General features: G+C 47.2%; 1 protein-coding gene across 2 annotated transcripts in view; it reads right to left on the reverse strand.

Annotated features, from left to right (window-relative positions):
• The window catches only part of LOC126267414 (spondin-2-like), a 233,143-nt gene extending 222,129 nt beyond the window's left edge, over positions 1 to 11,014 (reverse strand). The window contains exon 1 of one of the 2 annotated variants that reach the window (XM_049972645.1): positions 10,769 to 11,014. In XM_049972645.1, the coding sequence (XP_049828602.1) occupies positions 10,769 to 10,994 (226 nt within the window). In that variant the 5' untranslated portion in view covers positions 10,995 to 11,014. The remainder of the gene's footprint in view (positions 1 to 10,768) is intronic. The other variant, XM_049972643.1, reaches the window with a different exon arrangement.
• Between the last annotated feature and the right edge of the window lie 378 nt (positions 11,015 to 11,392).

Raw genomic sequence — 11,392 nt, forward strand, 5'->3', positions numbered from 1 at the left:
AGTAGCCGGACATAATTATTTACAGTCAATTACCGGTTTAGTTGGACCAGGGGACCAAGTCCATTCACTGTAAACACAGCCCACCAGCTGCTTGCACAGTCTTGTTGACAACTTAGATCTATGGCTTCGTGGATTTGCGCTGCACTCGAACCCTGCCATCAGCTCTTACCAACGGTAATCTGGACTCATTTTATCAGGTCATGGTTTTCCAGTTGTCTGAGAGCCGACCGATATGGCCACGAGCCCAGGAGAGGCGCTACACGTGATGTGCCTTTAGAGAAGGCACTCGAGCAGATCGTATGCTGCCACAGCCCATTATGCCAAATTTCACCGCACTGTTCTAACAGAAACGTTCGTCGTACATATCACCCGGTTTTTTTTTCACTTATTTTACGCAGCGTAACTTGTCTGTTAGCAATGACAGCTCAACACAAATGCCACAACTCTCGGTTGGCAAGTGAAGACCGTCGGCCACTGCGTTGTCCATGTTCAGAGGTAACGTCTGAAATTTGGTTCTCTCGGCGCACTGTGGATCTCGGAATGCTGAATTCTCTAACGATTTCCGAAATGAAAGGTATCATGCGTCTAGCACCAATTACCGTTCTGCGCTCAAAGTCTGTTAATTCTTAGCGTGCCGCCATAATCGCGTCGGAAACGCTTACGGTCTATCCAATGACATATGCGGTTGGATAGAAAGTTTTCTAACAGACAGGGAGCAATATGTCGTCCTGAACTGGGTAACTTGAACAGAAACAATGATAACTTCAGGTATGCCCCAGGGCAGCCTAGTAGGTCCGCTGCCTTTTACGATTTACATAAACGATCTGGTTGATGGTATTGACAGCGGCATTGGACTGTTTGCCGATGATGCTGTAGTCTACAGGACAGTAGTATCACACGAAAGTTGTGAACAAATCAGTGAGGATTTGCATAAAATTAATGCTTGGTGTAATGACTGGCAGTTATCTCTCAATATTAGTAAGTGTAACCTACTGCGTATAAGAAGGCGAAAATCCCCATTAATGTACGAGTACAAAATAAATGCCCAATCTTTGGAAGTGGAAACATCCGTCAAGTATCTGGAAAATGTGTGTGAAATCTTATGCGACTTAACTGCTAAGGTCTTACACACTACTTAACCTAAATTATCCTAAGCACAAACACACACATACATGCCCGAGGGAGGACTCGAACCTCCGCCGGGACCCAAGTATCTGGGTGTGACTATTCGAAATGATCTCAAGTGGAATGATCAGATTACACAAGTAACGGATAAGGCAAACTATAGATTGCGGTTTATTGGTAGAATCCTGAATCGATGCAGTCCTTCAATAAAGGAAATAGCTTACAATACGTTAGTTCGTTCAGTCTTATTGGTCGTCTGTATGGTACCCTTACCAGTTGGGTCTGATGCAAGAGCTTGAGAAGGTCCAAAGAAGAGCGGGAAGATTCGTGACTGGCACATTTACCCATCGCGAGAGCGTTAAAAATCTCATAGAATGTTTGAAGTGCAACACACTTGCAGGTAGACGGCGCGCTAAACGGAAGGGGCAGCTCACTAAATTCCGAAATCCGATCTTCACTGAGGATGTAGAGCACATATTATTACCACCAATTTCCAAATCTCGCCATGATCAGCACTCAAAGATAAGGGAAATAAGAGCTCGTACTGAGGCGTTCAGACAGTCGCTTTTCCCTCGCGCGATACGCGAGTCGAACAGAGGGGGGGATATGACTTTGGCTCGAATTGTGCCCTCCGCCACACACCGCTTGGTGACTAGCGGAGTATATATGTAGATGTAGATGAAAAATTTTCACATGAATCACCTAAGTGACAGCCCCACCAGTGCGCTGCACTATTATGCCTTTTGTGCGCGGTAATACCGTCACCTGCACATGTGGATATGGCTATCTCAGGTCTTCTAAATGGTTCAAAGGGCTCTGAGCACTATGAGACTCAACTGCTGTGGTCATTAGCCCCCTAGAACTTAGAACTACTTAAACCTAATTAACCTAAGGACATCACACACATCCATGCCCGAGGCAGGATTCGAACCTGCGACCGTAGCAGTCGCACGGTTCCGGACTACGCGCCTAGAACCGCGAGACCGCCGCGGCCGGCTCAGGTCTTCTGTCACCTCATCGTACACTCCTGGAAATGGAAAAAAGAACACATTGACACCGGTGTGTCAGACCCACCATACTTGCTCCGCACACTGCGAGAGGGCTGTACAAGCAATGGTCACACGCACGGCACAGCAGACACACCAGGAACCGCGGTGTTGGCCGTCGAATGGCGCTAGCTGCGCAGCATTTGTGCACCGCCGCCGTCAGTGTCAGCCAGTTTGCCGTGGCATACGGAGCTCCATCGCAGTCTTTAACACTGGTAGCATGCCGCGACAGCGTGGACATGAACCGTATGTGCAGTTGACGGACTTTGAGCAAGGGCGTATAGTGGGCATGCGGGAGGCCGGGTGGACGTACCGCCGAATTGCTCAACACGTGCGGCGTGAGGTCTCCACAGTACATCGATGTTGTCGCCAGTGGTCGGCGGAAGGTGCACGTGCCCGTCGGCCTGGGACCGGACCGCAGCGACGCACGGATGCACGCCAAGACCGTAGGATCCTACGCAGTGCCGTAGGGGACCGCACCGCCACTTCTCAGCAAATTAGGGACACTGTTGCTCCTGGGGTATCGGCGAGGACCATTCGCAACCGTCTCCATTAAGCTGGGCTACGGTCCCGCACACCGTTAGGCCGTCTTCCGCTCACGCCCAAACATCGTGCAGCCCGCCCCCAGTGGTGTCGCGACAGGCGTGAATGGAGGGACGAATGGAGACGTGTCGTCTTCAGCGATGAGAGTCGCTTCTGCCTTGGTGCCAATGATGGTCGTATGCGTGTTTGGCGCCGTGCAGGTGAGCGCCACAATCAGGACTGCATACGACCGAGGCACACAGGGCCAACACCCGGCATCATGGTGTGGGGAGCGATCTCCTACACTGGCCGTAAACCTCTGGTAATCGTCGAGGGGAACTGAATAGTGCACGGTACATCCAAACCGTCATCGAACCCATCGTTCTACCATTCCTAGACCGGCAAGGGAACTTGCTGTTCCAACAGGACAATGCACATCCGCATGTATCCCGTGCCACCCAACGTGCTCTAGAAGGTGTAAGTCAACTACCCTGGCCAGCAAGATCTCCGGATCTGTCCCCCATTGAGCATGTTTGGGACTGGATGAAGCGTCGTCTCACGCGGTCTGCACGTCCAGCACGAACGCTGGTCCAACTGAGGCGCCAGGTGGAAATGGCATGGCAAGCCGTTCCACAGGACTACATCCAGCATCTCTACGATCGTCTCCATGGGAGAATAGCAGCCTGCATTGCTGCGAAAGGTGGATATACACTGTACTAGTGCCGACATTGTGCATGCTTTGTTGCCTGTGTCTATGTGCCTGTGGTTTTGTCAGTGTGATCATGTGATGTATCTGACCCCAGGAATGTGTCAATAAAGTTTCCCCTTCCTGGGACAATGAATTCACGGTGTTCTTATTTCAATTTCAAGGAGTGTATGTCAGATAGCATGTCAACAGGAACGTAGCTGTCTTTGAAAGCAGCGTAGCCTTCGAGGTAAGTATTTTCCGCTGTGAATACGAGCTGCCATGTAAACGTAAACAGGAATTGACAGCATAAAAAAGCGGCGGTGCTATTATCGTATTGCACTTGTTTGCTGACTGCAGCAGCAAGCATTTAACTTCTCCTAGAGACGCCTGGTATAAAATCCTGCAGTGTTTACGAATGACGCCGGCCACGCTAGTCCTTCTCCAAATAAGAGCAAAAAAAAAAAAAAAAAATCGTGAACTTGGTTCGTAGTTTACACTTGCGAAGATTATGTGGGGCACGACCTAGGCTGGGAGGCACTATTGTTGACTGCTGGTTTGAATAACTGCTCTTCACGTGCAAATGTACGGACAGATAAACAGTAATATCAGAAACTGAGTCCGCCTTTATGCAAAAATACCTTGTTATTCCTTTACTTCTTTATTCTCCCAAACAAGTTTCGGCGACAAATATCACCATCATCAGTGTTTTTTTTAAATTTAAAACATGCAGAAAATAGTACCGTTATACAAACACAGTAGCATATCATTACTATTCGTTTTTTGAAATATAGTTTACTATGGATACTTTCATACTACCTTGGTTATTGTATGTTACAGCATGTTTTACGAATTATTGTCGCTGTTTGCGACATATTTTCTGTGCGCTTTTATTCTGTTGCCGTTTTTTACTCAGCGAACATCATGTCATCTGCAACCGTGTGAGCGGCTGTTAGTAAACAAAATACTAAAAGGTGAACTTCGCATGTGAGCAATATATACTTGGGGTTGTGGTAGTGTTGTGGAATCCAGTTATTTTGTGTGTCCTAAGCTGTTACTTAGCTATTCGTGTACTCACCTTCGTTGGATGGTATGTAGCTGCTTTTATACACAGAAAAACAAAACTTTCGCTCTTTGTTTCTGATTAAGAATAATTACGTCATCCTTTTGTTCGCGTGTGTCGCGAGAGGTGTATCGCAGGTGTCGAGAAAAGCTATGAAAACTGAAGCGCGAATTACGACGACTTGTGTTCTTTGTTTATGTCTGATTTCTGTGCTTTCTATGCAAACACGGACCAAATGGAAGAATTCCAAGATAAAATTATCATACATACAGATAGCTGCTGAAAAATGTCGTTGGCATCTTGTGGTAGTTTTCTGTTGTAACAAATAAATAAATTAGATACATCAGACATGTTGCTAGCTAGGCACACGTGCCAATGGCTGGAACGTGTTTTACTTTTTTTTTTCCTTGAGCATATCTGCTCTTAATTGTGACCACTGCTTTCTCGCAGTGTAATTTTACGGTTTTTCAAAGTTTCATTCTGATGAGGCCATCAGTAGCGGTGTCGAAACCTATGACAATTTACCAAACATTTATTTGCAACCGGTTGGCTGTATAATTGCATGTTTCAGTAAAGCATCTGCTTCGTTTGCTGTGTATTCCTCTACTGAATGACGTAATCACATATTTGCAGTAACTCTGTAGATACAGTAAACGCTAGTACTATAACCTCTCTTCCAGAAGTACTAGTTCCACGTCGCGATAGACGATAGACGGTTTCGGAGTTACAATATACCGTCTCAGATCCCTTTACGAGTCTCGGTGATCAACACTGAGATGAAGTGCCGCCGTCATACGGACCAGAGGCGATGGCGTTTTGCGGACGTCTATGTTTCTTGGACCTTCCACAAAACTTGTGACAATGATTCCCGAAAACCAACGCGGTCACTTAGAGTCGCTTAGGTGCCTAACGATGGTGTACTGTAACACCGAAACCGGTTTTGTATGAATAAACGTAGTAAACACAACTACGAGAGCGTGCTGCAAAATAATGTCACGGAGTTTATGTGAAAATTCTTAAAACTTTCTGAATAAAACAAACTTTATTAACATTCTGCATCTCTATTTTTCATATCTACACATTTATTTCGCAACATAGTCACCCTGGCGACGAACACATTTCTCCCTACGAGAGACCAGTTTGTTGATACAACAATTGTAGAACCTTTGACATCGTTGAGGGAGACACAACGTCACGTCTGCTTGCACCGCTTCATCACTATCAAAGTTAAGTCTTCGAAGGTGTTCTTTAAGTTTTGGAAAAAGGTGAAAATCGTATGGGACCACGTTGGGGGTGCATGGACGATGATCGATGAGAGTGAACTTACGGCGACAGATTGTTGCAGATGTCGCAGTTCTCGTGTGTGGTCCGGTGTTGACATGCTGAAGAAGATGGAGTTCCATGTGTGGATGAACTCTTAGAATTGGAAACTCTATTACAACACGCTGTTTCCCACGCACCAACGTAGTTAGGTTACACACCGCCGTGTTACACACTACAATTCGTAGCCCTCCAGCTGCAGAGGGCTGCAAATATGTAGACATGGCCGTCTGCTGTAGCCGAGCGGTTCTAGGCGCTTCAGTCCTGGAACCACACGGCTGCTACAGTCGCAAGTTCGAATCCTTCCTCGGGCATGGATGTGTGTGATGTCCTTAGATTTACTTAGTTCTAAGTCTAGGGGACTGATGACTTCAGATGTTAAGTCCGATAGTGCTTGGAGCCATTTGAATTTTGTAGACTCGAAGAATAAGTACGAAGAATGATAATAACTTTTGTTTCACTTAAAAATATTTAAGAGCTCTCACATAAAAAATTCGGAGGCAAACTTATCAGCCCACCGTCCTACATAAGATACAATAAGACCTGTTGTCCTAGTGTTCACCAGAAAATGGGGGTATGGAGATTTGATGGCAGGTTTTCAGCAGAAGCAAGGGTGTGGCAGGGGTGCCACAGAGAGGTGTGTCAGGGCTGGTGCTGTTCTCCGTGTATATAAACAGTCTGACGGACAGGGTGAGCAGGAGTCTGCGACTGTTTCTTGATGACTGCAATGTACGGGAAAGTGCCGTCGTTGAATGACTCTGAGATGATACAGGACCAACTGAACAGAATTTCTAGTTGGTGTGATGAATGGCACCTTGCTCTAAATATGGACAACTGAAAGTTAATGAGTAGGAAAACAATCTTTCAGTGGTGTATTGTTGGACACAGCCGCGTCGGTTAAATGTTTAGGCTTAACTTTGCAGAACGACATGAAATGGAACGGACACCCAACTTCTGTTTCAGAGAATGTAAGTGTCGGCTTTGGTCTACTGGTAGAATTTTAGGAAAGTGTAGCTCTTCTATAAAGAAAAACCACGTACAGGGCACTTGTAAGACTTATTCTTGAGCACTGCATCGATCCCCGCCAGGTCGGATTGAAGGAAGATGTCGGGTTCAAGGAAGACGTGGAAAGAATCCAGAGACCTTACGGTAGGTTCATTCGTCACGCTGGTATGACGGAAATTATCAATGAACTCAAATAGGAATCCCTGGAAGGAATATGACGTTCTTTACGCGAAACACTCTTGAGAAAGTTAGATAACCGACTTTTTGAACAACTACAAAATGAGCCTACTGGCACCGACGTGCATCTTGCTTAAGGATCGCGAGGGCAAGGTAAGAGAAATTAGGGGTCGTACGGAAGCATGTAGATAGTCGTTTATCCCAAGGACCATTTACGAGTGGAATAGAAAAGAAAATGAGTCGCAGCGGTACAACGCACCTTCCACCGTGCGCTGAGTGCTGACTGGCGGAGTATGTATGCACATGTAAATGTAGGTAAAGGATTGGTACATCACTTGGTGGTTGTTACATTTAAATTTATTGGTATTTAATCGAAGTTCATGAAATTCATCAAATTTTTCTAGATGTTCACCACATAACAAATGTTAGGTGAATATTCATTTTCGAACTGATCTCCGTCATTAGCATCAGTAAGACTTGTAACGCAATTTGGGACAAACAAATTCTTATACTCATTCACTGCGAACCTAATGAGTGTCCGAATGTCATATCCAGGAATCTCCTGACATGCCTGGACATACACTATGTATTGTTGGCTGAAGGCTTCTCTGAAAGTATACGTCCTCCAATCTCTTCCCAGACGTACCTGACAACCTGATTCGAATACTTCGACCTTTATTAATTCTAGAAGTTTACATCAGGGTCACTCTGAGTGTGGAGTTTTTTGTTTGTTACTGTGCATGCACCACTGTACATACACAGACCTCTGCCACCAAAGTAAGTTGAGATAAATTTAGCATTCAGTGAAATCTAGTAGAGTACGTACCTTCGAAGTTGCGAGCCGTCCCTAAAAGTTGAGGCCTGCCAACTGTTGATAACGTATTCCAAATATTTCTGTAATATGCCCGTATCATTAAATGAATAGCATCTTCGTGTAACAAAACTGCAAATAAAGTCTTTAGATCCGGATCACTTCCAAGTTTCATAATTGAAAAACTTCCATGGCAGATTTTACTTGATCTCAGATTTTGGATGCTTTAATACTAATTTTGGGTGAAAAAATACATGACGGAGGTGAAACATAACGCATTTCTAGAGGTATATGTACACGGATACTCTGAAAATCACACTTAAGTGCCTGGCAGAGGATTCTTCAAACCACCTTCACAATAATTCTCTACTGTTATTATGACTGTTTATCCCTATATTGGTCGGCGCCAACAAAATGTTTTCGCATTCGGAGGAGAAAGTTCGTGATTGAAATTTCGTGAGAAGATCCCGTCGAAACGAGGTACGTCCAGTCCAGATCCTGTATCATGTCCATGACACTCTGGCCCCTGTTTCTCAGTAATACAATATGTGTTGTCCTTCTTTGAACTTTCTTGACGTACTGCGATAGTCCTGTGGTAATGGCCTTGCCGCAGTGGCTATACCGGTTCACGTGACATCATCGAAGTTAAGCGCTGTCGGGCGTGGTCGGCACTTGGGTGGGTGACCATCCAGGCCGCTATGCGCGGTTGTAGTTTTTCGGGATGCACTCAGCCTCGTGATGCCGATTGAGGAGCTACTCGACCTCCTATCCGCATCCTCCACTGAGGATGAGGCGGCAGTCGAATGGTCCGGTAGGCCACTCGTTGCCTGAAGACAGAGCGCTATTAGGTACTTAGTTAAATTTACGGCCTTTAGATTTGCTTGATTTACGTGTAACCAAAGGTTAACAGATTCCTTTTAGTTCTCGTGTGGATGACCTCAGAATCTTCATTATTTAGGGTCAATTGCCAACTTCCACATCATACAGATATCTTTGCTAAATCGTTCTGTAATTTGTTTTGATCTTCTGATGACTTTACTATACGATACATGACAGCAGCATATGCAAGCAACCTACGACGGTTGCTCAGATTGTCATCTAAATCGCTTATGTAGATGAGGAACAGCCTGTAGCAGTACCTTGGGAAACGCGAGAAGTCACTTCTGATTTCATTATAAAATTTTCTATATTAAGGCATTATCCCAGTCGGCCGGAGTGGCCGAGCGGTTCTAGGCGCTTCAGTCTGGAACCGTGCAACCGCTACGGTCGAAGGTTCGAATTCTGCCTCGGCCATGGATGTGTGTGATGTCCTTAGATTAGTTAGGTTTATGTAGTTCTAAGTTCTAGAGGACTGATGACCTCAGATGTTAAGTCCCATAGTGCTCAAAGTCCAAGGCAGATTCTCCAGACAATAATTGAGAGTGACTGTGGTCATGGTGTACAGTCGGTGTGACAATTTCAGGCGTGTATACTACTAGGGTTTGCACTCTGTAGCACAGAACTGAAATATAGGAATATTTTGTACATGGTTGCACGTTCAGAGACAGTGAATAGTTACAATTGAAAGAAAAATAGCCCTCGGTCACTATTTTTGACAAATTAACCTGGTTTCAACACTGCTAGGAGTGTCTTCTTCAGAATTTAAAACAAAGAATGGTCTATATTCTATAACATGGTGACAGAATAATGAGTAAAAACGTATGATAGGGTATAAGTTTTGCAACCTGCACCACGCAAGTAACGAGTAGCCCTTGGTGGCTCGCTTTCACAAATATCTTTGTGACTAATGCCCTTTTGGCATATTTAGTATTTTATAAATGACATCTGTGGCAATGGCCTTGCCGCATTGGATACACAAAGGCCGTAAATTTAACTAAATACCTAATAGCACTCCGTCTTCAGGTCACGAGTGGCCTACCGGGACCATCCGACGGCCGTGTCATCCTCAGTGGAGGATGCGGATAGGAGGCTGGCTGGCTCTGAGAACTATGGGACTTAACAGCTTTGGTCATCAGTCCCATAGAACTTAGAACTACTTAAATCTAACTAACCTAAGGATATCATACACATCCATGCCCGAGGCAGGATTCGAACCTGCGACCGTAGAAGTCGCACGGTTCCGGACTGCGTGCCTAGAACCGCGAGACCACCGCGGCCGGCACGGATAGGAGGGGCGTGGCACCAGCACACCACTCTCCCGGTCGTTATGATGGTATTCTTGATCGAAGCCGCTACTATTAGGTCGAGTAGCTCCTCAATTGGCTGAGTGCACCCCGAAAAATGGCAACAGGCCATGGCGGCCTGGATGGTCACCCATCCAAGTGCCGACTATTCCCGAGAGCGCTTAACTTCGGTGATCTCACGGGAACCGGTGTATCCACTGCGGCAAGGCCGTTGCCACAGCTAAATACCTATGAATTACCTAGGAATTCCCGTGAGATCACCGAAGCTAAGCGCAGTCGGGCGTGGTTGGCACTTGGATGGGTGACCATCCATTCCGCCATGCGCTGTTGCCATTTTTCGGGGTTCACTCAGCCTCGTGCTGCCAATTGAGGAGCTACTCGACCGAATAATATCGGCTTCGGTCAAGAATACCATCATAACGACCGGGAGAGCGGTGTGCTGACCACACGCCCGTCCTATCCGCGTTGTCCACTGAGGATGACACGGCGGTCGGATGGTCCCGGTAGGCCACAAGTGGCCTGAAGACGGAGTGTTTTAAATGACATATATGTAATGTCAGTCTTTTACGATGATTCCGTACCTATACCCTATCATACGTTTTTAGTCATTATTCTGTGACCGTGTTATAGAATATAGACCATTCTTTGTTTTAAATTCTGAAGAAGACACTTCCAGCAGTGCTGAAACCAGGGTTAATTTGTTAAAAATAGTGACCGAGGGCTGTTTTTCTTCAATTGTAGGAAGATGGCAGGTGTGGCGTGTGCCGTGTCCGCTGGTTACGTCGCTTCTCGCGACACGAGGACCGTGACAGAGAACGGAGACCGACTTACCGACGAGAGGAGAGAACTGCGCGGGAGGGCGCCACTCGGGGTAGTGCCTGGGGAAGCGGGCCCTCGTCCAGTGCGTATGGAGCACCAGCCGGTAGACGGCCAGCCGGCCGGGCAGGCAGCGCTCGTGGCCGGGCACGGCGCTGGCCGCCAGCGCCGCCGTCGCCGTCACCACCAGCGCGAGCAGCACCAGGGGCTGCGGAAGCGGCAGCTGCGGAGGGCGCGTCATGTCTGCAGCGGCGTCGCGGGAGGACTGAGGCGGCACGGAGCGGCGCGGCACGCAGCCGGCTGCGGCACGCCGCACGCGTCAGCACGGCCCCCCTCCCGCCCCGCCGCCGGGTGGCCGCGTCCTCCAGCTGCCGCCCTGCCCTGCCGCGCTCGGCCACCGCTCCTGCCTGCCTGCCGAGGCGCACCTTCCCAGAACGGAAGTGCCGGCTCTGCGGTTCCCTCCGGCTCTCCAAGTGAGATACCGTTATCAGTTTCGGTAACAGACCGGGCAGAAGCGGCCGCCTGATACAAGATGTGCTGTGTCAAAACCATGGAGGTAAAAATAAGAGGAGTTGTCAATGACGTCACAAAGTTGAAGCCGACACAAGTGAAGATCCGCCATGTTAGTACCTACCCCAA

This window comes from Schistocerca gregaria, chromosome 4, assembly GCF_023897955.1.
Source record: "Schistocerca gregaria isolate iqSchGreg1 chromosome 4, iqSchGreg1.2, whole genome shotgun sequence".
NCBI classification, from domain to species: Eukaryota; Metazoa; Arthropoda; class Insecta; order Orthoptera; family Acrididae; genus Schistocerca; species Schistocerca gregaria.